Source organism: Pseudophryne corroboree, chromosome 2 (assembly GCF_028390025.1).
Source record: "Pseudophryne corroboree isolate aPseCor3 chromosome 2, aPseCor3.hap2, whole genome shotgun sequence".
Lineage (NCBI taxonomy): Eukaryota > Metazoa > Chordata > Amphibia > Anura > Myobatrachidae > Pseudophryne > Pseudophryne corroboree.
The window spans coordinates 142,996,256-143,023,799 of record NC_086445.1 but is presented as its reverse complement, the minus strand read 5'-3'; the positions used below and the strand labels follow the sequence as shown (position 1 = coordinate 143,023,799).

The following is a 27,544-nucleotide window of genomic DNA, read 5'->3' as shown; positions in this document are numbered from 1 at the left end:
TGAAATAAAGTTGTACTTTCAAGGTGTGCGTGTCCTGTTTTTATTTGGGTATTTTTTTCCCAGTAGAACTATAGGTACCAGCGGGCCCGTTTTTCTCCCGCATGCTGGTACTTGTGGTTCTCCAAGTACCAGCTTGCGGGGGAGGCTTGCTGGGACTTGTAGTACTACTGGAAAAAACAATATTCTTTCATTTTTCCAAAGGCTATCAGCCCCCCATCCGCAGCCCTTGGATGGGGGGGACAGCCTCGGGCTTTACCCCTGGCCCTTGGGTGGCTGGGGGGGGACCCCTTGATTGAAGGGGTCCCAACTCCCCCAGGGTACCCCGGCCAGGGGTGACTAGTTGGATATTTAATGCCACGGCCGCAGGGCGCTGTATAAAAGTGACCCCCGGCTGTGGCATTATCTCTCCAGCTAGTGTAGCCCGATGCTGGTGTAAAAAATACGGGGGACCCCTACTCTTTTTGTCCCCCGTATTTTTTGCACCAGCACCAGGCGCAGAGCCCGGTGCTGGTTTTAAAAATACGGTGGATCCCCTGCCATTTCCCCCCCCGGATTTTTAGAACCAGGACCGGCTCGAAGAGCCCGAGGCTGGTTATGGTTTGGAGGGGGGACCCCACGCCATTTTTTTTCGGGATTTTACCATTCCATTTAAAAAAAATAATAATAAAAAAAATAATATTTTTAAAAATATATAAATAATACTTGTGCCTCCAAAATAGACAAACCAAGTACCTAATCCCTTCTAATATAAATAGATATGCTATTACCAATAAAAAAAACACCAAAAAAAAACATGTTTTAATTTTTTTTATTAGATTCCCCCACCAAAGTGTGGCGGATTGAAAATGACGAATTTACTGTCTAAAAGCACTGTTGTCGAATTTCCAAACTTCAATTGAATATACTTTTGTTGAATTGCCGCATTTGTACCATTGCAGAAATGTCGAATTTGACAAATGTCGAATTTCAAAAAGTCGAATTTTGAAAGTACGTTTTTTTGACGGAAAGTACTGAATTGCATTGTCGATTTTTTTTTTTTTGGCGAAATAGTCCAGTTTTTCGACAATTTCGGGAATTCAACCGCAATTGCATATACCCCTATGGGGTAAATGTAACAGCCTGTGACTTTCAGGCATCAAGTTCCCCGCGAGTATGCCCAACTTTTTAAAGAGACAACCATTCAAAAGGCAAAATTAACCTGGTTTAGCCTTTTAAATGATGGCCCTTTAATACATCGGTTAGACTCACTGGGAACTCGCCAATGTCTGCAGGTAGCCAACTATTACAATCATGGTAATTACATTTCCCAATAGACAGCAGGCTAGTACATTTACCTATATGACTTTACTGACTCACTGACACTGTATCATGTTGATGTGAACTCCCTCTACTCTGTAAATTATGTAGCAATAAAGGAGGTACTATATTGTCTTTATTTTAGCTTGTCACATTAATCAGTAAAATACTTACTGGGGCAGCACACTGACAAGCATGCCAGGTTCAGTGGGATTTTTATTTAATTAATTCTATTGATGGTAATTTTTTTTAATTGACAACGCTTTATAACCTGATAGAGTTTTACTGAGACTGTAAACAACATAAAAACATTTTGGGTTGTTAAAGAGATATTAGTCACAGAATATTTCACTGCTCTCTGCAGGTAGTGTATACACTGATTTTCATTACATCACTAATGCTGTAATCCTGTATAATACTCTGGTAAGAATGCTAAGTGCCGTGGCATCATAGCAAATTAGCAGGAAAATATTTTGTGTAAATGCAGGCGGGGTGGGGGTGGGGGGGTTTGCCGGTTGCCTGGAAACCCCCCTCCTCTTGGCAAGTGACTCAAAACGTGACCAAAATAGCAATGGTGTATAATACAATTGCTAGAGCTGTTGCCACAACTTGCAGTTTAAGGGACAGAGCAGAGATACTGCACATGCCCAGTGAAATCAGCTTCTTCTACCAAGTTTGCTGTGTTCGTGGATCTGAGTCCTCAATCAGTGCACTGGACCAGAGAGTAGTTACCAGGAAGAAGAGACAGGAGCCTTGCCATGAGGTGGGAGAATGTGTGCTTAGAAAGTGCAATACTGGTTTTATAATATTTGTGTATTTATTTATTATGGTATGTTAAACCTTTTCCTGACCACTTATTTATATTATTTAAATGTTTGATATTGCCTATACCAAAACCATCTATGGTGTTACTATAGTGTTAAAATAAGATTTTAAACCTACCGGTAAATCTTTTTCTCGTAGTCCGTAGAGGATGCTGGGACTCCGTAAGGACCAAGGGGATAGACGGGCTCCGCAGGAGACATGGGCACTTTAAGAAAGACTTTGGATCTGGGTGTGCACTGGCTCCTCCCTCTATGCCCCTCCTCCAGACCTCAGTTAGAGAAACTGTGCCCAGAGGAGACGGACAGTACGAGGAAAGGATTTTTGTTAATCTAAGGGCAAGATTCATACCAGCCACACCAATCACACCGTATAACCTGTGATATACTATCTAGTTAACAGTATGAAACAACAACATATCATCGGTCCAAAACCGACGAAACTATAACATAACCCTTATGAAAGCAATAACTATATACAAGTCTTGCAGAAGTTGTCCGCACTTGGGACAGGCGCCCAGCATCCTCTACGGACTACGAGAAAAAGATTTACCGGTAGGTTTAAAATCTTATTTTCTCTAACGTCCTAGAGGATGCTGGGACTCCGTAAGGACCATGGGGATTATACCAAAGCTCCCAAACGGGCGGGAGAGTGCGGATGACTCTGCAGCACCGATTGAGCAAACAGGAGGTCCTCCTCAGCCAGGGTATCAAACTTATAGAACTTTGCAAAGGTGTTTGACCCAGACCAAGTAGCAGCTCGGCACAGCTGTAGTGCCGAGACCCCTCGGGCAGCCGCCCAAGACGAGCCCACCTTCCTAGTGGAATGGGCCTTAACCGATTTTGGTAACGGCAGTCCTGCCGTAGAATGCGCCTGCTGAATCGTGTTACAGATACAGCGAGCAATAGTCTGCTTTGAAGCAGGGCCGCCAACCTTGTTGGCTGCATACAGGACAAACAGTGCTCTGTTTTTCTGATCCTAGCCGTTCTGGCCACGTAAGTCTTCAAAGCCCTGACCACATCAAGGGACTCGGAATCCTCCAAGTCACGTGTAGTCACAGGCACGACAATAGGTTGGTTCATATGAAAGGATGAGACCGCCTTAGGTAGGAATTGAGGACGGGTCCGCAATTCCGCTCTATCCATATGGAAAACCAGATAGGGACTTTTATGTGATAAAGCCGCTAATTCCGAAACTCGCCTAGCCGAAGCCAAGGCTAACAACATGACCACCTTCCAAGTGAGATATTTCAACTCCACTGTTTTAAGTGGTTCAAACCAATGTGACTTAAGAAAACTTAACACCACGTTAAGGTCCCAAGGCGCCACCTGAGGTACAAAAGGAGGCTGAATATGCAGTACTCCCTTCACAAAAGTCTGTACTTCAGGCAGAGAGGCCAATTCCTTTTGAAAGAAAATGGATAAGGCCGAAATCTGAACTTTAATGGAGCCTAATTTTAGGCCCAAATTCACTCCAGTTTGTAGGAAGTGAAGTAAACGGCCTAGATGGAATTCTTCCGTAGGAGCATTCCTGGCCTCACACCAAGAAACATATTTTCTCCATATGCGGTGATAATGTTTAGATGTCACGTCCTTCCTAGCCTTTATTAGCGTAGGAATGACCTCATCCAGAATACTTTCTCTAACGTCCTAAGTGGATGCTGGGACTCCGTAAGGACCATGGGGAATAGCGGCTCCGCAGGAGACAGGGCACAAAATAAAAGCTTGAGATATCAGGTGGTGTGCACTGGCTCCTCCCCCTATGACCCTCCTCCAAGCCAGTTAGATTTTTGTGCCCGGCCGAGAAGGGTGCAAACTAGGTAGCTCTCCAGAGCTGCTTAGAATAAAAGTTTAGTTAGGTTTTTTTATTTTCAGTGAGTCCTGATGGCAACAGGCTCACTGCATCGTGGGACTAAGGGGAGAAGAAGCGAACTCACCTGAGTGCAGAGTGGATTGGGCTTCTTAGGCTACTGGACGTTAGCTCCAGAGGGACGATCACAGGTTCAGCCTGGATGGGTCACCGGAGCCGCGCCGCCGTCCCCCTTACAGAGCCAGAAGAGACGAAGGTCCGGTGAAAGCGGCGGCAGAAGACATCCTGTCTTCAAGACTAAGGTAGCGCACAGCACCGCAGCTGTGCGCCATTGCTCTCAGCACACTTCACACTCCGGTCACTGAGGGTGCAGGGCGCTGGGGGGGAGCGCCCTGAGACGCAATATAACACACATATACCTTAGCTGGCAAAAGGAATACATCACATATAGCTCCAGGGCTATATGGATGTATTTTTTCCCCTGCCATTTTACACAAAAAAGCGGGAGTTAAGGACGTCGTGAAGGGGCGGGGCCTATCTCCTCAGCACACTGGCGCCATTATTCCCTCACAGCTCCGCTGGAAGGACGGCTCCCTGATTCTCCCCTGCAGTACTGCATCTGATTCAGGGTAAAAAAGAGAAGGGGGGGCATTTTGGCAGCAAATAACTAGATTAACAGCAGCTATAAGGGATTAACACTTATATAAGGTTATCCCTGTATATATATAGCGCTGGGTGTGTGCTGGCAGACTCTCCCTCTGTCTCTCCAAAGGGCTAAGTAGGGTCCTGTCCTCTATCAGAGCATTCCCGGTGTGTGTGCTGTGTGTCGGTACGCGTGTGTCGACATGTATGAGGAGGAAAATGAGGTGGAGGCGGAGCAGTTGCCTGTGTTAGTGATGTCACCCCCTAGGGAGTCGACACCTGACTGGATGATTGTGTTTAAACAATTAAGTGATAATGTCAGCAATTTACAAAAAACTGTTGACGACATGAGAAAGCCGGCAAATCAATTAGTGCCTGTTCAGGCGTCTCAGACACCCTCAGGGGCCCTAAAACGGCCGCTACCTCAGTGGGTCGACACGGATCCAGATCCAGATACTGAATCTAGTGTCGACGGTGACGAGACAAACGTAATGTCCAGTAGGGCCACACGTTACATGATCACGGCAATGAAAGAGGCATTGAACCTTTCTGACACTACAAATACCTCAAAGGCGGGTATTATGTGGGGTGTGAAAAAACTGCCAATAGTTTTTCCTGAGTCTGAGGAAATAAATGAGGTGTGTGATAAAGCGTGGGTTTCCCCCGATAAAAAACAGCTAATTTCTAATAAGTTATTAGCACTATACCCTTTCCCGCCAGAGGTTAGGGCACGGTGGGAAACGCCCCCTAGGGTAGATAAGGCGCTCACACGTTTATCTAAACAAGTAGCGTTACCGTCCCCTGATACGGCCACCCTCAAAGAACCAGCTGATAGGAGGCTGGAAAATATCCTGAAAAGTATATACACACATACTGGTGTTATACTGCGACCAGCAATCGCATCAGCCTGGATGTGCAGTGCTGGAGTCGCATGGGCGGATTCCCTGACTGAGAATATTGATACCCTGGATAGGGACAATATTCTGTTAACTATAGAACATTTAAAGGATGCATTGCTATATATGCGTGATGCGCAGAGGGATATTTGTACCCTGGCATCAAGAGTAAGCGCAATGTCCATCTCTGCCAGAAGAGCATTATGGACCAGACAGTGGTCAGGGGACGCAGATTCCAAACGGCACATGGAAGTATTGCCGTATAAGGGGGAGGAGTTATTTGGGGCTGGTCTAACAGACCTGGTGGCCACGGCAACGGCTGGAAAATCCACCTTTTTACCCCAGGTTACTTCACATCAACAGAAAAAGACACAGTCTTTTCAAACTCAGTCCTTTCGTTCCCATAAGTACAAGCGAGCAAAAGGTCACTCTTTTCTGCCCAAGGGCAGAGGAAGAGGAAAAAGGCAGCACCATGCAGCCGCTTCCCAGGAGCAGAAGCCCTCCCCTGCTTCTGCCAAGTCTTCAGCATGACGCTGGGGCTTTACAAGCAGACTCAGACACGGTGGGGGCCCGTCTCAAGAATTTCAACGCGCAGTGGGCTCACTCGCAAGTGGATCCCTGGATTCTACAGGTAGTATCACAGGGGTACAAACTGGAATTCGAGGCGTTTCCTCCTCATCGGTTCCTGAAGTCTGCTTTACCAAAGTCTCCCTCCGACAGGGAGGCAGTTCTGGAAGCCATTCACAAGCTGTACTCCCAGCAGGTGATAATCAAGGTACCCCTCTTACAACAGGGGAAGGGGTATTATTCCACACTATTTGTGGTACCGAAGCCGGACGGCTCGGTGAGACCAATATTAAATCTAAAATCTTTGAACACTTACATAAAAAGGTTCAAATTCAAGATGGAGTCACTCAGAGCGGTGATAGCGAACCTGGAAGAGGGGGACTATATGGTGTCGCTGGACATCAAGGATGCTTATCTCCACGTCCCAATATATCCTTCTCACCAAGGGTACCTCAGGTTTGTAGTACAAAACTGTCATTATCAGTTTCAGACGCTGCCGTTTGGATTGTCCACGGCGCCTCGGGTCTTTACCAAGGTAATGGCCGAAATGATGATTCTTCTACGAAGAAAAGGCATCTTAATTATCCCTTACTTGGACGATCTCCTGATAAGGGCAAGAACCAAGGAACAGTTAGAAGTCGGAGTGGCACTATCTCAGGTAGTGCTAAGTCAGCACGGATGGATTCTAAATATTCCAAAATCGCAGCTGATTCCAACGACACGTCTACTGTTCTTAGGAATGATTCTGGACACAGTCCAGAAGAAGGTGTTTCTCCCGGAGGAGAAGGCCAGGGAGTTATCCGAGCTAGTCAGGAACCTCCTAAAACCAGGACAGGTCTCAGTGCATCAGTGCACAAGGGTCCTGGGAAAAATGGTGGCTTCTTACGAAGCGATTCCATTCGGAAGATTCCATGCAAGAACTTTTCAGTGGGATCTACTGGGAAAATGGTCCGGATCGCATCTTCAGATGCATCAACGGATAACCCTGTCGCCAAGGACAAGGGTGTCTCTCCTGTGGTGGCTTCAGAGGGCTCATCTACTAGAGGGCCGCAGATTTGGCATTCAGGATTGGATCCTGGTAACCACGGATGCCAGCCTGAGAGGCTGGGGAGCAGTCACACAGGGAAGGAATTTCCAGGGCTTGTGGTCAAGCATGGAAACATCTCTTCATATAAACATTCTAGAACTAAGGGCCATTTACAATGCCTTAATTCAAGCAAAACCTCTGCTTCAGGGTCAGGCGGTGTTGATCCAGTCGGACAACATCACGTCAGTCGCCCACATAAACAGACAGGGCGGCACGAGAAGCAGGAGGGCAATGGCAGAAACTGCAAGGATTCTTCGCTGGGCGGAAAATCATGTGATAGCACTGTCAGCAGTGTTCATTCCGGGAGTGGACAACTGGGAAGCAGACTTCCTCAGCAGACACGACCTTCACCCGGAGAGTGGGGACTTCACCCAGAAGTCTTCCACCAAATTGTAAACCGTTGGGAAAGACCAAAGGTGGACATGATGGCGTCACGTCTAAACAAAAAACTGGACAGATATTGCGCCAGGTCAAGGGACCCTCAGGCAATAGCAGTGGACGCTCTGGTAACGCCGTGGGTGTACCAGTCAGTGTATGTATTCCCTCCTCTGCCCCTCATACCGAAAGTATTGAGAATCATAAGAAGGAGAGGAGTAAGAACTATACTCGTGGTTCCGGATTGGCCAAGAAGGTCTTGGTACCCGGAACTTCAAGAGATGCTCACGGACGAACCGTGGCCTCTACCTCTAAGACAGGACCTGCTACTGCAGGGGCCTTGTCTGTTCCAAGACTTACCGCGGCTGCGTTTGACGGCATGGCGGTTGAACGCCGGATCCTGAAGGACAAGGGCATTCCAGAAGAAGTCATCCCTACTCTGGTAAAAGCCAGAAAGGAAGTAACCGCAAAACATTATCACCGCATTTGGCGTAAATATGTTGCGTGGTGTGAGGCCAAGAAGGCCCCTACACAGGAATTTCAACTGGGTCGTTTCTTGCATTTCCTGCAAACAGGACTGTCTATGGGCCTAAAATTAGGGTCCATTAAGGTTCAAATTTCGGCCCTGTCGATATTCTTCCAGAAAGAACTGGCTTCAGTACCTGAAGTTCAGACATTTGTGAAAGGGGTGCTGCACATACAGCCTCCTTTTGTGCCTCCAGTGGCACCTTGGGATCTCAATGTTGTGTTGAGATTTCTAAAATCACACTGGTTTGAACCATTGTCTACGGTAGATTTAAAATATCTCACGTGGAAGGTGTCGATGCTGTTGGCCTTGGCTTCAGCTAGGCGTGTGTCAGAATTGGCGGCTTTATCATGTAAAAGCCCTTACCTAAATTTTCATTCTGACAGGGCGGAATTGAGGACTCGTCCTCAATTTCTACCTAAGGTGGTTTCTGCATTTCACATGAACCAACCTATTGTGGTACCTGCGGCTACTAGGGACTTAGAGGACTCTAAGTTGCTGGACGTTGTCAGGGCCTTGAAAATATATGTTTCCAGGACGGCTGGAGTCAGGAAAACTGACTCGCTGTTTATCCTGTATGCACCCAACAAGCTGGGTGCTCCTGCTTCAAAGCAGACGATTGCTCGTTGGATTTGTAGTACAATTCAGCTTGCACATTCCGTGGCAGGATTGCCACAGCCAAAATCAGTAAAAGCCCATTCCACAAGGAAAGTGGGCTCATCTTGGGCGGCTGCCCGAGGGGTCTCGGCTTTACAACTTTGCCGAGCAGCTACTTGGTCAGGGGCAAACACGTTTGCTAAATTCTACAAATTTGATACCCTGGCTGAGGAGGACCTGGAGTTCTCTCATTCGGTGCTGCAGAGTCATCCGCACTCTCCCGCCCGTTTGGGAGCTTTGGTATAATCCCCATGGTCCTTACGGAGTCCCAGCATCCACTTAGGACGTTAGAGAAAATAAGATTTTACTTACCGATAAATCTATTTCTCGTAGTCCGTAGTGGATGCTGGGCGCCCATCCCTAGTGCGGATTGTCTGCAATACTTGTATATAGTTATTGTTACAAAAAATTCGGGTTATTATTGTTGAGCCATCTTTTCAGAGGCTCCTTTAAATTTATCATACTGTTAACTGGGTTCAGATCACGAGTTGTACGGTGTGATTGGTGTGGCTGGTATGAGTCTTACCCGGGATTCAATATCCTTCCTTATTATGTACGCTCGTCCGGGCACAGTATCCTAACTGGCTTGGAGGAGGGTCATAGGGGGAGGAGCCAGTGCACACCACCTGATATCTCAAGCTTTTATTTTGTGCCCTGTCTCCTGCGGAGCCGCTATTCCCCATGGTCCTTACGGAGTCCCAGCATCCACTACGGACTACGAGAAATAGATTTATCGGTAAGTAAAATCTTATTTTTTTCCGATAGGATCCAGCGTTCAACCGCCATGCCGTCAAACGCAGCCGCGGTAAGTCTTGGAACAGACAGGGACCCTGTTGCAACAGATCCTGTCTGAGAGGCAGAGGCCATGGGTCCTCCGTGAGCATTTCTTGCAGATCCGGATACCAGGTCCTTCGTGGCCAATCTGGAACAATGAGTATTGTTCTCACTCCTCTTTTTCTTATTATTCTCAACACCTTGGGTATGAGAGGAAGAGGAGGAAATACATAGACCGACTGGAACACCCACAGTGTCACTAGGGCGTCCACAGCTACCGCCTGAAGGTCTCTTGACCTGGCGCAATACCTTTGTAGCTTTTTGTTGAGACGGGATGCCATCATGTCTATTTGGGGCAGTCCCCACCAACTTGCAATCTGTGCGAAGACTTCCTGATGAAGTCCCCACTCTCCCGGATGCAGGTCATGTCTGCTGAGGAAGTCTGTTTCCCAGTTGTCCACTCCCGGAATGAACACTGCTGACAGTGTGCTTACATGATTCTCCGCCCAGCGAAGAATTCTGGTGGCTTCCGCCATCGCCACTCTGCTCCCTGTGCCGCCTTGGCGGTTTACATGAGCTACTGCGGTGACGTCTGACTGGATCAGAACTGGTCGGTCGCGAAGTAAGGTCTCTGCTTGACGCAGGGCGTTGTATATGGCCCTTAGTTCCAGGATGTTGATGTGAAGACAAGTCTCTTGACTTGACCAAAGGCCTTGGAAATTTCTTCCCTGTGTGACTGCTCCCCAACCTCGGAGGCTCGCGTCCGTGGTCACCAGGATCCAATCCTGAATGCCGAACCTGCGGCCCTCTAGAAGGTGAGCACTCTGCAGCCACCACAGGAGAGATACCCTGGCCCTGGGGGACAGGGTGATCCGCTGATGCATGTGCAGATGTGACCCGGACCATTTGTCCAATAGGTCCCATTGGAAAGTCCTTGCATGGAACCTGCTGAAGGGAATGGCTTCGTATGTCGCCACCATTTTTCCCAGGACTTGAGTGCAATGATGTACTGACACTTGTTTCGGCTTCAACAGTCATGAGTTCCTGCGCTTTTTCTATCGGAAGAAAAACCCTTTTCTGGTCTGTGTCCAGAATCATGCCCAAGAAGGGCAGGCGAGTCGTAGGATTCAGCTGCGACTTTGGAATATTGAGAATCCAGCCGTGTCGCTGTAACACCTTCAGTGATAGAGATACGCTGTTCTGCAACTTCTCCCGTGATCTCGCTTTTATGAGGAGATCGTCCAAGTACGGGATAATTGTGACACCCTGCTTGCGCAGGAGCACCATCATTTCCGCCATTACCTTGGTGAAAATTCTCGGGGCCGTGGAAAGCCCAAACGGCAACGTCTGAAATTGGTAATGACAATCCTGTACCGCAAATCTCAGGTACGCCTGATGAGGAGGATATATGGGAACATGCAGGTATGCATCCTTTATGTCCAGAGATACCATAAAATCCCCCCCTTCCAGGCTGGCGATGACCGCTCTGAGCGATTCCATCTTGAACTTGAACCGTTTTAAGTAAAGGTTCAGGGATTTTAAATTCAAAATGGGTCTGACCGAACCGTCCGGTTTTGGGACCACAAACAGAGTTGAGTAGTACCCCTTCCCTCTCTGAAGCAGGGGAACCTCGGCCACCACTTGTTGAAGACACAATTTGTGAATCGCATGTAACACTATCTCCCTTTCCAGGGGAGAAGTTGGTAGCGCTGATTTGAAAAACCGCCGAGGAGGCACCTCCTCGAATTCCAGCTCGTATCCCTGGGAAACAATTTCTATTGCACAGGGATCCACCTGTGAGTGAACCCAGATGTGGCTGAAAAGTCGAAGACGTGCCCCCACTGGAGCGGACTCCCTCAGGGGAGCCCCAGCGTCATGCGGTGGATTTTGCAGAGGCCGGGGAGGACTTCTGTTCCTGGGAACTAGCTGTGTTGTGCAGCTTTTTTCCTCTGCCCTTACCCCTGGCAAGAAAGGACGATCCACGTACTCTTTTGCTTTTATTTGAACGAAAGGACTGCATTTGATAATGGGGCGCTTTCTTAGATTGTGAGGGAATATAAAGCAAAAAATTCGATTTACCTGCCGTAGCTGTGGAGATGAGGTCCGAGAGGCCCTCTCCAAACAATTCCTCACCCTTGTAAGACAAAAACTGTCGGGTCCATAAGACTCGCCTAGCAGAAATAGACATAGCGTTTATTCTGGAACCCAGTAAACTAATGTCTCTTTGAGCATCCCTCATATATAAGACAGCATCTTTTATATGCCCTAGGGTCATTAAAATGGTATCCTTATCAAGGGTCTCAATATCCGCTGATAAGGAATCTGTCCATGCTGCTACAGCACTACAAACCCAGGCCGACGCAATTGCCGGTCTGAGTAACGTACCAGAATGTGTGTAAATGGACTTCAAGGTAACCTCCTGCTTGCGGTCCTTGAGGGTAGCCGTATCTTGGGATGGGAGCACTATCTATTTTGATAAGCGTGTCAAAGCTTTGTCTACCCTAGGGGAGGATTCCCACCGTATTCTGTCCTGTGACGGGAAAGGATACGCTATTAGAATCCTTTTGGGAAACTGGAGTTTTTCGTCTGGAGTTTCCCACGCTTTTTCGCATAATTCGTTCAGCTCATGTGAAGAGGGAAAGGTGACCTCAGGTTTCTTTCCCTTATACATGTGTACCCTCGTGTCAGGGACAGGGGGTTCCTCAGTGATGTGCAAAACATCTTTAATTGCGATAATCATATATCGAATACATTTAGCCACCCTTGGCTGCAATTTTGCATCATCGTAGTCGACACTGGAGTCTGAATCCGTGTCGGTATCTGTGTCAACTATTTGGGATAGTGGGCGCTTCTGAGACCCCGAAGGTCCCGGCGACATTGGGACAGACATGGGTTGACTCCCTGACTGTACCCTAGCTATTTTGTGCAATAAATTAACATTAGCACTTAAAACATTCCACATATCCATCCAGTCAGGTGTTGGCACTGCCGACGGAGACCTAACATTCATACACTCCCCCTCCTCCTTAGGTGAGCCTTCAACCTCAGACATGTCGACACACGCGTACCGACACACCACACACACACAGGGAAGCTCTTTTCTGAAGACAGGTTCCCCACCAGGCCCTTTGGAGAGACAGAGAGAGAGAGTATGCCAGCACACACCCCAGCGCTATATGACCCAGGAAAAAACACAGAATGTTTACCCAGTAGCGCTTTTGTAGCATGTATATGCGCCAATTATGTGCCCCCCCTCTACTTTAAAACCCTCTTTCACCGTGTGTCAAGAAGGGGAGAGTCTGGGGAGCTTCCTCTCAGCGGTGCTGTGGAGAAAAATGGCGCTGGTGAGTGCTGAGGGAGAAGCACCGCCCCCTCGGCGGCGGGCTTCTGTCCCGCTCAAATTTCTTAATAACATGGCGGGGGCTCTTTTTATACATGTACAGTGCCCAGCTGTACATGTATATATGTGTATTTGCCACAGGAGGTTTTTATTGCTGCTCAGGGCGCCCCCCCCTGCGCCCTGCACCCTTACAGTGACCGATGTGTGTGAGGTGAATGGGAGCAATGGCGCACAGCTTCACTGCTGAGCGTTACCTCTATGAAGATCAAGGTGTCTTCTGCCGCCTCTGAAGTCTTTTCCTCACATACTCACCCGGCTTCTATCTTCCGGCTCTGCGAGGAGGACGGCGGCGCGGCTCTGGGACGGACGGCGAGGGTGAGACCTGCGTACCGATCCCTCTGGAGCTAATGGTGTCCAGTAGCCTAAGAAACAGAGCCCTGAAACTCAGAGAAGTGGGTCTGTTTCTCTCTCCTCAGTCCCTCGATGCAGGGAGCCTGTTGCCAGCAGGCTCCCTGAAAATAAAAAACCTAACTAAAATACTTTCTTTTACAGGAAACTCAGGAGAGCTCCCTGAAAGCACCCAGTCTCCACTGGGCACAGTATCAAACTGAGGTCTGGAGGAGGGGCATAGGGGGAGGAGCCAGTGCACACCCAGATCCAAAGTCTTTCTTAAAGTGCCCATGTCTCCTGCGGAGCCCGTCTATCCCCATGGTCCTTACGGAGTCCCAGCATCCTCTAGGATGTTAGAGAAATATTAATACTGTATTCTATACAGTATCCAGTTTATAAAAAGACCAATGTTTACATTAATGTCCAGGGTCATTACTAGGTTCTTTTACCGCTCCCCCAGACTCCTGCACTTGCTCCAATGTTCCGCAGAGTGGGAGACTGTGTACTGTATTTGTAAACCCCCCTCTAGAAATCCTGCGTTTGACACTGGTAAATGTCCAACGCTTTCAGTGCCAATAGACAAAATCTTGCATCCTTTATTTGTGCTATTTATTAAGTGTAACATTCTTTTGCAATTCGTCTTAACAAATTAAGAGGATTGTTATCTGGCAGGGTATTTTTTGTACAACCTCTATGTGAATATGGCAGTGATATACAGTAATAACACAGAAACTGTACAGTACATTACATAGAAAACACTTACAGAACAGTGAGCTCATCACACGTAGCAAAGCTGGAATTATTCAGTGTTCCAATATTATTACCTTCAAAATCTCTGCACAAGAATACACATGTGATTAGTGATACATTGCTGATACATTAGCTGTGCAGACAATATATAAGATTTAATGTCACCGGAGTAAGTTACTTTGATGGCTTCCTGGAAATGTACCAGTAAGTGCTGACACCTCTTTTAACATTTGGGGGTATATTTACTAAGGTGGGAGATTTTTAGAACTGGTGATGTTGCCCATAGCAACCAATCAGATTATATCTATTATCTGCTAGAAGCAGCTAGATAAAATAAGAATTTACTCACCGGTAATTCTATTTCTCGTAGTCCGTAGTGGATGCTGGGAACTCCGTAAGGACCATGGGGAATAGACTGGCTCCGCAGGAGACTGGGCACTCTAAAAGAAAGATTAGGTACTATCTGGTGTGCACTGGCTCCTCCCTCTATGCCCCTCCTCCAGACCTCCGTTAAGGAAACTGTGCCCGGAAGAGCTGACACAACAAGGAAAGGATTTGGAATCCAGGGTAAGACTCATACCAGCCACACCAATCACACTGTACAACTTGCGATAACCATACCCAGTTAACAGTATGAACAACAACTGAGTCTCAGTAACAGATGGCTCATAACAATAACCCTTTAGTTAAGCAATAACTATATACATGTATTGCAGAGAGTCCGCACTTGGGACGGGCGCCCAGCATCCACTACGGACTACGAGAAATAGAATTACCGGTGAGTAAATTCTTATTTTCTCTGACGTCCTAGTGGATGCTGGGAACTCCGTAAGGACCATGGGGATTATACCAAAGCTCCCAAACGGGCGGGAGAGTGCGGATGACTCTGCAGCACCGAATGAGCAAAGGCAAGGTCCTCCTCAGCCAGGGTATCAAACTTGTAGAACTTAGCAAATGTGTTTGAACCCGACCAAGTAGCAGCTCGGCAAAGCTGTAAAGCCGAGACCCCTCGGGCAGCCGCCCAAGAAGAGCCCACCTTCCTTGTGGAATGGGCTTTTACCGATTTAGGATGCGGTAACCGTGCCGCAGAATGAGCTTGCTGAATCGTGTTACAGATCCAGCGCGCAATAGTTTGCTTTGAAGCCGGAGCACCCAGTTTGTTGGGTGCATGCAGGATAAACAGCGAGTCAGTTGTCCTGACTCCAGCCGTCCTGGCTACAGACATTTTCAAAGCCCTGACTACGTCCAGCAACTTGGAAGCCTCCAAGTCCCGAGTAGCCGCAGGCACCACAATAGGTTGGTTCAAATGAAACGCTGATACCACCTTTGGGAGAAATTGGGGACGAGTCCTCAATTCTGCCCTGTCCATATGGAAGATCAGATACGGGCTTTTACATGACAAAGCCGCCAATTCTGACACACGCCTAGCTGAAGCCAAGGCCAACAGCATGACCACCTTCCACGTGAGATACTTTAGCTCCACGGTCTTAAGTGGCTCAAACCAGTGTGATTTCAGGAAATCCAACACAACGTTAAGATCCCAAGGTGCCACTGGAGGCACAAAAGGGGGCTGAATATGCAGCACTCCCTTAACAAACGTCTGAACTTCAGGCAGTGAAGCCAGTTCTTTTTGAAAGAAAATAGATAGGGCCGAAATCTGGACCTTTATGGATCCTAATTTTAGGCCCATAGTCACTCCTGACTGTAGGAAGTGCAGGAATCGACCCAGCTGGAATTCCTCTGTAGGGGCCTTCCTGGCCTCACACCAAGCAACATATTTTCGCCATATACGGTGATAATGTTTTGCTGTCACGTCTTTCCTAGCCTTTATCAGCGTAGGAATAACTTCATCCGGAATGCCCTTTTCCGCTAGGATCCGGCGTTCAACCGCCATGCCGTCAAACGCAGCTGCGGTAAGTCTTGGAACAGACAGGGCCCCTGCTGTAACAGGTCCTGTCTGAGAGGCAGAGGCCATGGGTCCTCTGAGATCATTTCTTGTAGTTCTGGGTACCAAGTTCTTCTTGGCCAATCCGGAACGATGAGTATAGTACTTACTCCTCTCTTTCTTACTATCCTCAGTACCTTGGGTATGAGAGGAAGAGGAGGGAACACATAAACCGACTGGTACACCCATGGTGTCACTAGTGCGTCCACAGCTATCGCCTGAGGGTCCCGTGACCTGGCGCAATATTTTTTTAGCTTTTTGTTGAGGCGGGACGCCATCATGTCCACCTGTGGCAGTTCCCAACGATTTACAATCTGTGTGAACACTTCTTGATGAAGTCCCCACTCTCCCGGGTGGAGGTCGTGCCTGCTGAGGAAGTCTGCTTCCCAGTTGTCCACTCCCGGAATGAACACTGATGACAGTGCTAGCACGTGATTCTCCGCCCATCGAAGAATCCTTGTGGCTTCTGCCATTGCCATCCTGCTTCTTGTGCCGCCCTGGCGGTTTACATGGGCGACCGCCGTGATGTTGTCTGACTGAATCAGTACAGATTGGTTTTGAAGCAGGGGCTCTGCTTGACTCAGGGCGTTGTAGATGGCCCTTAGTTCCAATATATTTATGTGTAGAGAAGTCTCCAGACTTAACCACTGTCCTTGGAAGTTTCTTCCCTGAGTGACTGCCCCCCATCCTCGGAGGCTTGCATCCGTGGTCACCAGGATCCAGTCCTGTATGCCGAACCTGCGTCCCTCGAGAAGATGAGCACTCTGCAGCCACCACAGCAGAGACACCCTGGCCCTTGGGGACAGGGTGATCAACCGATGCATCTGAAGATGCGATCCGGACCATTTGTCCAACAGATCCTACTGAAAGATCCTTGCATGGAACCTGCCGAAGGGAATTGCTTCGTAAGAAGCCACCATCTTTCCCAGGACTCGCGTGCAGTGATGCACCGACACCTGTTTTGGTTTCAGGAGGTCCCTGACCAGAGATAACAATTCCTGGGCCTTCTCCTCCGGGAGAAACACCTTCTTCTGTTCTGTGTCCAGAATCATTCCCAGGAAAAGCAGACGCGTCGTAGGGATCAGCTGCGACTTTGGGATATTCAGAATCCAGCCGTGCTGTTGCAACACTTCCTGAGAGAGTGCTACGCTGACCAACAACTGCTCTCTGGACCTCGCCTTTATGAGGAGATCGTCCAAGTACGGGATAATTATAACTCCCTTTCTTCGAAGGAGCATCATCATTTCGGCCATTACCTTGGTAAATATTCTCGGAGCCGTGGAGAGACCAAATGGCAACGTCTGGAATTGGTAATGACAGTTCTGTACCACAAACCTGAGGTACTCCTGGTGAGGTGGGAAAATGGGGACATGCAAGTAAGCATCCTTGATGTCCAGCGACACCATAAAATCCCCCTCTTCCAGGCTTGCAATAACCGCCCTGAGCGATTCCATTTTGAACATGAACTTCTTTATATAAGTGTTCAAGGATTTTAAATTCAGGATGGGTCTCACCGAACCGTCCGGTTTCGGTACCACAAACATTGTGGAATAGTAACCCCTGCCCTGTTGAAGGAGGGGGAACTTGATTATCACCTTCTGGAGGTACAGCTTGTGAATTGCCGCCAGTACTACCTCCCTTTCCCTGGGAGCAGCTGGCAAGGCTGATTTGAGGTAACGGCGAGGGGGAGCTGCCTCGAACTCCAGCTTGTATCCCTGAGATACAATTTGTACAGCCCATAGATCCACTTGTGAGCGAACCCACTGGTTGCTGAAGTTTCGGAGACGCGCCCCCACCGCACCTGGCTCCGCCTGTGGAGCCCCAACGTCATGCGGTGGACTTAGTGGAAGCAGGGGAGGATTTTTGTTCCTGGGAACTGGCTGCCTGGTGCAGCTTCTTTCCTCTACCCTTGCCTCTGACCAGAAAGGATGCTCCTCTGACCCGTTTGCCTTTCTGAGGCCGAAAGGACTGCATTTGATAATACGGTGCTTTCTTAGGCTGTGAGGGAACCTGAGGCAAAAAAGTCGACTTCCCAGCAGTTGCTGTGGATACGAGGTCAGAGAGACCGTCCCCAAATAGTTCCTCACCCATATAAGGCAAAACATCCATGTGTTTTTTAGAATCAGCATCACCTGTCCACTGCCGAGTCCATAATACTCTCCTGGCAGAAATGGACATTGCATTAATTCTAGATGCCAGCAGGCAAATGTCCCTCTGTGCATCCCGCATATATAAGACGACGTCTTTTATATGTTCGATGGTTAGCAAAATAGTATCCCTGTCGAGGGAATCAATGTTGTCTGACAGGGTATCAGTCCATGCTGCTGCAGCACTACACATCCAGGCTGAAGCAATAGCAGGTCTCAGTAGAGTACCAGAGTGTGTATACACAGACTTCAGGATAGCTTCCTGCTTTCTATCCGCAGGATCCTTTAGGGCGGCCGTATCCTGAGACGGCAGTGCCACCCTTTTAGATAAGCGTGTTAGCGCCTTGTCCACCCTAGGGGATGTTTCCCAACGTAACCTATCCGTTGGCGGGAAAGGGTACGCCATCAGTAACCTCTTAGAAATCACTAGTTTCTTATCAGGGGAACTCCACGCTTCTTCACACAAATCATTTAATTCATCAGATGGGGGAAAAGTCACTGGCTGCTTTTTCTCCCCAAACATAATACCCCTTTTGGTGGTAACCGGGTTAATATCAGAAATGTGCAATACATCTTTCATTGCAGTAATCATGCATCGGATGGCTTTTGTAGACTGTACATTTGTCTCATCCTCATCTACACTGGAGTCAGACTCCGTGTCGACATCTGTGTCTACCATCAGAGCTAGCGGGCGTTTATAAGCCCCTGACGGCTTCTGAGTCGCCTGGGCAGGCGCGGGCTGAGACCCCGGCTGTCCCAAGGCTGCTGCGTCATCAAACCTTTTATGTAAGGAGTTGACACTGTCGGTTAAGACCTTCCACATATCCATCCAATCAGGTGTCGGCCCCGTCGGGGGCGACACCACATGTATCTGCCCCTGCTCCGCCTCCACGTAACCCTCCTCATCAAACATGTCGACACAGCCGTACCGACACACCGCGCACACACAGGGAATGCTCAGACTGAGGACAGGACCCCACAAAGTCCTTTGGGGAGACAGAGAGAGAGTATGCCATCACACACCACAGCGCTATATAACACAGGGATTTACACTGCTAATAAGTGATTTTCCCAATAGCTGCTTGTTTGTATCGATTTGCGCCTAAATTTATGTGCCCCCCCCTCTCTTTTTAACCCGTCTTGTACCTGGATACTGCAGGGGAGAGCCTGGGGAGCGTGCTTCCAGCGGAGCTGTGAAGGGAAAATGGCGCTGGTGTGCTGAGGAAGAAGGCCCCGCCCCCTCAGCGGCGGGCTTCTGTCCCGCGTTTTTTGTAACTTAATGGCGGGGTTTTTTACACATATACAGTTAACTGACTGTATTATGTGTATTCTTTTGCCAAAAGGTAATATAATTGCTGCCCAGGGCGCCCCCCCCCCCCCAGCGCCCTGCACCCCACAGTGACCGGAGTGTGTGGTGTGCTGTGGGAGCAATGGCGCACAGCTGCAGTGCTGTGCGCTACCTTAATGAAGACAGGAGTCTTCTGCCGCCGATTTCATCTGTTCTTCTGTCTTCTAGAGCCGTCCCCCTTGCAGAGCCGCAAGGGGGACGGCGGCGCGGCTCCTGGAACGAACGATCGAGGTCAGGCCCTGTGTTCGAACCCTCTGGAGCTAATGGTGTCCAGTAGCCTAAGAAGCACAAGCTAGCTGCAAGCAGGTAGGTTTGCTTCTCTCCCCTCAGTCCCACGTAGCAGTGAGTCTGTTGCCAGCAGATCTCACTGAAAATAAAAAACCTAACAAATACTTTCTTTCTAGCAAGCTCAGGAGAGCCCACTAGGAGCACCCAGCTCTGGCCGGGCACAGATTCTAACTGAGGTCTGGAGGAGGGGCATAGAGGGAGGAGCCAGTGCACACCAGATAGTACCTAATCTTTCTTTTAGAGTGCCCAGTCTCCTGCGGAGCCCGTCTATTCCCCATGGTCCTTACGGAGTTCCCAGCATCCACTAGGACGTCAGAGAAATGGTAAGTAGAATCTGATTGGTTGCCATGGGCAACATCACCAGTTCTAAAAATCTCCCACCTTAGTAAATTTACCCCATGGTGTGCCTGTACTGTGGGGGTAATTCCAAGTTGATCGCAGCAGGAATTCTGTTAGCAATTGGGCAAAACCATGTGCACTGCAGGGGAGGCAGATATAACATGTGCAGAAAGAGTTAGATTTGGGTGGGTTATTTTATTTCTGTGCAGGGTAAATACTGGCTGCTTTATTTTTACACTGCAAATTAGATTGCAGATTGAACACACCACACCCAAATTTAACTCTCTCTGCACAGGTTAAATCTGCCTCCCCTGCAGTGCACATGGTTTTGCCCAACTGCTAAAAAATTTCCTGCTGCGATCAACTTGGAATTACCCCCTGTATACAGTAGTTCTTTATATTCTTTGAAAATGTTGAAATTGCAGTTAGAAAGTTGGTGAATAGTAACTCTACACACTCTTCAGTACAAGTGCGCGACCTTAGGTTCTACTGAATTTCAGCTGTAAAGAGAGCTATGGAAGAGAGTAAAGTCTTTTGTAACTCTTGCATTCTTAATGCCGCTTCAGTGCCCTATCTGTTATATGCAATGCATGTGCCCATAGGGCTGGAGTAGGGCTCTATACTATGTATATGCCTATTACACAGGGATACCGGAGTGTGAAATGCGACTCGGTAGGCGTGGATGAAGACGCATACTGCTACTTGATGCGCAGGTGCGGTAAGAAAAAGTGCATGATATAGGGAAAATGGTCCAACTCTACATTAGTCCTAAAATCTCCATTTTACTTTGCAAAGAATCACATTAATTACTCTGTTAACTGCACTATTATTGAATAAACAAGTAAAACTATAGCAATCAAACTTTAACAATTAATACATTTATTTATAATTTATTGTTTAATTGACAGACAACTTACATCCAGTTAATGGATGGCATTTTGGCACATAACTTCTGAGGAAGGGCCTCTAGTGAGTTGTTTGTCATTGACCTACAATCCAAAAAAAACAAGTTACTGCGTTAGTTTCCATTTATGTAATAAAATGAATCATCACGTGATGTGGATACAGTATTGGTACAGTGATGTGGATACAGTATTGGTACAGTGATGTGGATACAGTATTGGTACAGTGGTGTGGATACAGTATTGGTATAGTGATGTGGATACAGTATTGGTACAGTGATGTGGATACAGTATTGGTACAGTGATGTGGATACAGTATTGGTACAGTGGTGTGGATACAGTATTGGTACAGTGATGTGGATACAGTATTGACACAGTGGTGTGGATACAGTATTGGTACAGTGGTGTGGATACAGTATTAGTACAGTGATGTGGATACAGTATTGGTACAGTGGTGTGGATACAGTAATAGTGCAGTGGTGTAGATACAGTATTGGTACAGTGGTGTGGATACAGTATTAGTACAGTGATGTGGATACAGTATTGGTACAGTGATGTGGATACAGTATTGGCACAGTGGTGTGGATACAGTATTGGTACAGTGGTGTGGATACAGTATTGGTATAGTGATGTGGATACAGTATTGGTACAGTGGTGTGGATACAGTATTGGTACAGTGATGTGGATACAGTATTGGCACAGTGGTGTGGATACAGTATTAGTACAGTGGTGTGGATACAGTATTAGTACAGTGGTGTGGATACAGTAATAGTGCAGTGGTGTAGATACAGTATTGGTACAGTGGTGTGGATACAGTAATAGTGCAGTGGTGTAGATACAGTATTGGTACAGTGGTGTGGATACAGTATTAGTACAGTGGTGTAGATACAGTAATAGTGCAGTGGTGTAGATACAGTATTGGTACAGTGGTGTGGATACAGTAATAGTGCAGTGATGTGGATACAGTATTGGCACAGTGATGTGGATACAGTATTAGTACAGTGGTGTGGATACAGTATTAGTACAGTGGTGTAGATACAGTAATAGTGCAGTGGTGTAGATACAGTATTAGTACAGTGGTGTGGATACAGTATTAGTACAGTGGTGTAGATACAGTATTAGTACAGTGGTGTGGATACAGTATTAGTTCAGTGGTGTGGATACAGTAATAGTGCAGTGGTGTGGATACAGTATTGGTACAGTGATGTGGATACAGTAATAGTGCAGTGGTGTGGATACAGTATTAGTACAGTGGTGTGGATACAGTAATAGTGCAGTGGTGTGGATACAGTATTAGTACAGTGGTGTGGATACAGTAATAGTACAGTGATGTGGATACAGTAATAGTGCAGTGGTGTGGATACAGTATTGGTACAGTGGTGTGGATACAGTAATAGTGCAGTGATGTGGATACAGTATTGGTACAGTGATGTGGATACAGTATTGGTACAGTGATGTGGATACAGTATTGGTACAGTGGTGTGGATACAGTATTGGCACAGTGGTGTGGATACAGTATTAGTACAGTGGTGTAGATACAGTAATAGTGCAGTGGTGTGGATACAGTAATAGTGCAGGGGTGTGGATACAGTATTGGCACAGTGATCTGGATACAGTATTGGCACAGTGGTGTGGATACAGTATTGGCACAGCGGTGTGGATACAGTATTAGTTCAGTGGTGTGGATACAGTAATAGTGCAGTGATGTGGATACAGTATTAGTACAGTGGTGTGGATACAGTAATAGTACAGTGATGTGGATACAGTAATAGTGCAGTGGTGTGGATACAGTATTGGTACAGTGATGTGGATACAGTATTGGTACAGTGATGTGGATACAATATTGGCACAGTGGTGTGGATACAGTATTAGTACAGTGGTGTGGATACAGTATTAGTACAGTGGTGTAGATACAGTAATAGTGCAGTGGTGTGGATACAGTAATAGTGCAGTGGTGTGGATACAGTATTGGCACAGTGATCTGGATACAGTATTGGCACAGTGGTGTGGATACAGTATTGGCACAGCGGTGTGGATACAGTATTAGTTCAGTGGTGTGGATACAGTATTAGTACAGTGGTGTAAATACAGGAATAGTGCAGTGGTGTGGATACAGTAATAGTGCAGTGGTGTGGATACAGTATTGGCACAGTGATCTGGATACAGTATTGACACAGCGGTGTGGATACAGTATTAGTTCAGTGGTGTGGATACAGTATTAGTACAGTGGTGTAAATACAGGAATAGTGCAGTGGTGTGGATACAGTATTAGTACAGTGGTGTAGATACAGTAATAGTGCAGTGGTGTGGATACAGTAATAGTGCAGTGGTGTGGATACAGTATTGGCACAGTGATCTGGATATAGTATTGGCACAGTGGTGTGGATACAGTATTAGTACAGTGATGTGGATACAGTATTAGTACAGTGGTGTGGATACAGTATTAGTACAGTGGTGTGGATACAGTAATAGTGCAGTGATGTGGATACAGTATTAGTACAGTGGTGTGGATACAGTATTAGTACAGTGGTGTGGATACAGTATTAGTACAGTGGTGTAAATACAGTATTGGTACAGTGGTGTGGATACAGTAATAGTGCAGTGGTTTGGATACAGTATTGGCACAGTGGTGTGGATACAGTATTGACACAGTGGTGTGGATACAGTATTAGTACAGTGGTGTGGATACAGTATTAGTACAGTGGTGTGGATACAGTATTAGTACAGTGGTGTAGATACAGTAATAGTGCAGTGGTGTGGATACAGTAATAGTGCAGTGGTGTGGATACAGTATTGGCACAGTGATCTGGATACAGTATTGGCACAGTGGTGTGGATACAGTATTAGTACAGTGATGTGGATACAGTATTAGTACAGTGGTGTGGATACAGTATTAGTACAGTGGTGTGGATACAGTAATAGTGCAGTGATGTGGATACAGTATTAGTACAGTGATGTGGATACAGTATTGGCACAGCGGTGTGGATACAGTATTAGTACAGTGGTGTGGATACAGTATTAGTACAGTGGTGTAAATACAGTATTGGTACAGTGGTGTGGATACAGTAATAGTGCAGTGGTGTGGATACAGTATTGGCACAGTGGTGTGGATACAGTATTGACACAGTGGTGTGGATACAGTATTAGTACAGTGGTGTGGATACAGTATTAGTACAGTGGTGTAAATACAGTATTGGTACAGTGGTGTGGATACAGTAATAGTGCAGTGGTGTGGATACAGTATTGGCACAGTGGTGTGGATACAGTATTGACACAGTGGTGTGGATACAGTATTAGTACAGTGGTGTGGATACAGTAATAGTGCAGTGGTGTGGATACAGTAATAGTGCAGTGGTGTGGATACAGTATTGGCACAGTGGTGTGGATACAGTATTGACACAGTGGTGTGGATACAGTATTGACACAGTGGTGTGGATACAGTATTAGTACAGTGGTGTGGATACAGTATTAGTACAGTGATGTGTATACAGTATTAGTACAGTGGTGTAGATACAGTAATAGTGCAGTGGTGTGGATACAGTAATAGTACAGTGGTGTGGATACAGTATTGGCACAGTGGTGTGGATACAGTATTAGTACAGTGGTGTGGATACAGTATTAGTACAGTGATGTGTATACAGTATTAGTACAGTGGTGTGGATACAGTATTGGTACAGTGATGTGTATACAGTATTAGTACAGTGATTTGGATACAACGGCAGTGACGTGCAGTGGGGTGAGGCAGAGGCTTTCTTGTCATACTAACGTTTGTGCCACAGTTTTGACTACATAAAGTATATGAAAAATATAAAGAATATGTTTGAAATACAGTATCTATGCATTATTCTAATCATTTTTATAGCCAAAACGGTGGAGTAAAAAGTCTATGGCAGGTGAGGCACTGTCTTTTCCGCAGAGCTCTTATCAAAACTCACCAAATTTCAAGGAGTTTATACTGCTGCACTTGTGTATAAATGCCCATGTAAACCCTTTGGCTCATATAGTGTGTGTAAATCTGGCTCTGGTGCTTGCCAGTGCCTCCTGAGCATTTAGCTCACCACACGTCCTTGGGATACAATATTAGTACAGTGATGTGAATACAGTATTGGTACAGTGGTGTCAATACAGTATTAGAACAGTAATAGTACTACAGTCTGTACTGTGTGTATATATATATATATACACACACACACACACACACACACACACACACACACACACACACACACGCACACACAGAGGTATATATATATATATATATATATATATATACAGATCTATATATATATATATATATACTCTTATTAAAATACTGTTTACTTCTAATAGAATGGTTAAATTGCAAATTGAGTAGTCACAGGGACTATGGTATTCTGCAGATAACTGCACATAGGCCCTCAGTGGTCAGCAAAGAGTGAGGCTGCCAGGGGCCACTAGAGGGAGGGTCTGCTGTATTAGCATAGGTGGCGAATCTGTCCATTGACATTAGGTTCCGTGCGCACTGCACACCCTGCACCCATAGATATGTCTTTGTCTTTTAGATACTACCGCTAGAAAAGTGATCTGTGCCTTGGTACATCATTTTTGTTCATGTCTGAATTTGTTACAATGTACTGACTTATATTAGGTGGGCATTGGTTGATACAAAATATTGCATAGTAACAGCCAAAATGGAAAAGAGATAATTAAACGAGTACTGTAAGTGCTAGTGTTTACTGTGTCACCAGCATCTGCAATTTGCCTTTGTACAATTTCTTACATTTCCCATGTAAGTAAAAGTAACACAAATGGTAAGGTTCAAATGAATTTTTGCCCGGCAGCCACTAGATGGCCCCCAACGGAGATATTCAAATGCAGCGCAGTTCGGGTGCGAACGGCTGCCGATGTCTACATTTCAGCTCGCACCCGCTCGGGGTGGCGAGCTGAAATATGTGAAAAGTGATCCATTTGGGTGCGCAAATGGCACTTTTCTCAATCATGCCCATTAGTTTAGCCGGGTTTAGCCGCACCCAACACTAATGGGCACGATAGGGGACATCAATTGTATATCGCCCCCCTGCAATCTCCCATCATTTTAGACGGTAGATCGGGGGCGATAACATTTGAATTCCTCCGAAAAAGTAATAATGCATTTTTAACATGTTTTATTGAATGATACTTACAAGAAAAATAGTGACTGTAGCCCAGTGAAGAGCTCCGGTGTAATTTTCATGATTGGGTTTTCATCAAGGATTCTGAAGTTAAGGAAACAAAACAAAAAAATCACTGCTTTACATACACCTGAATCTCTGTAATAGTGATGTTCTGCCTCTATAATAGTATAAAATATAGAAATAATAATGCATTTACAAGCATTTATATTATTCCCCCCTCTCTAATTCTAATGAGGGGTAAAATGTGGAATTATGAAGAGAGAACTGTCAGATGGAACTAATATAATATAATAAGCACGTAATATATAATATAATATTTATACAATATATAATATAATATTCCCACAATCATAGGAAAATTTAGTTTGCATTTGTGCTAAAACATATACAAGAAGGAAACTAACATGTCTCCCGTATAAGTAACTAGCTAGCTGTTTATAATTCTGGAGTTTGGTAAATCCAACGACACAGCATCCCCCATACAAATCTACAGGGGTTGAGACTGCTGCCGGAAAAGAAGGGACTGCGAATACTTAATATTTGCGGAGATCCCCCAGGAATTGGTGTTCTCAGGGAATAATAAGAATAAAACCCCAGAGAAACCCCCATTATTTTAGCACTACTTGCAGTAACTTGAGTTGGATCAGCCCAGCTCAATGAAGGCATGGTATTTATTTGCTTTTAGGCTTACTGTCAGGTATATTAAGCTAAATACACATACCACGCACGCACGCACGCACGCACGCACACACACACACACACACATATATACGTAAATATATATATATATATGTGTATTTTGCTTAGAATAATAGGCTTAACTCAGCATACTGCTATCGTTACACTGAGCAAATTATTAATTAATATTAAGAGCTGTTTTTATTAAATGAACAGTTTTATGAAAACATTTAATGAAAAATTATTTCAATAACTTTAAGTACAAGCTTACTATTTGAAATGTAAACATGTGATTTGTTAAAAAACTTGTATTTTTTAATTTCCCTACAATACACAAAACCCTTTCGCTTTCAGTATTGGTAAATATTTTTATGTCTGTTTTGCCAACGCACAGAAACACCTTGTAGGTAAATGTAGTAGCTCCTGATGTAGAAAGATACTAATTCTTCCATGATTTTGTTGTGGGATTTAAAGAGACCATTTTTTCTTAAATGCAAAATCAGATTGGTTTTAGGCTTTTAGCACGAAAAATGAAATCACTTGAAAACCAGCATTGATAGCAAAATGCAAATATAAATAAGGGTCATACAACAAATGTGCTATTTTCAGAAACGAGTTTGTCAACTAGCTCTTGTAAATTTGTAGCTGCATTAAAATACTAATTACATATTTCAATAATAACTGTCTTTTGAACATAATGCCTTTCTTAAGTACATTTTAATATAAAGGTTAATAATTTGTCATGCTTTAATTTTCATAACAATAACACGTCTAATTAAAAATGTCAGAAGTTCCATATTTTCATTCACAACC

The 27,544-nt window shown here is 46.0% G+C and overlaps 1 protein-coding gene across 3 annotated transcripts in view; it reads right to left on the bottom strand.

Moving 5' to 3' along the window:
- Window positions 1-27,544, bottom strand: part of RXFP2 (relaxin family peptide receptor 2) — a 589,575-nt gene that overhangs the window by 58,045 nt on the left and 503,986 nt on the right. For all 3 annotated transcript variants that reach the window (XM_063951765.1, XM_063951767.1, XM_063951766.1), the window contains exons 8-10: window positions 26,063-26,134; window positions 20,916-20,987; window positions 13,945-14,016 (exon numbers count right to left, since the gene is read on the bottom strand). In XM_063951765.1, the coding sequence (XP_063807835.1) occupies window positions 13,945-14,016; window positions 20,916-20,987; window positions 26,063-26,134 (216 nt within the window). The remainder of the gene's footprint in view (window positions 1-13,944; window positions 14,017-20,915; window positions 20,988-26,062; window positions 26,135-27,544) is intronic.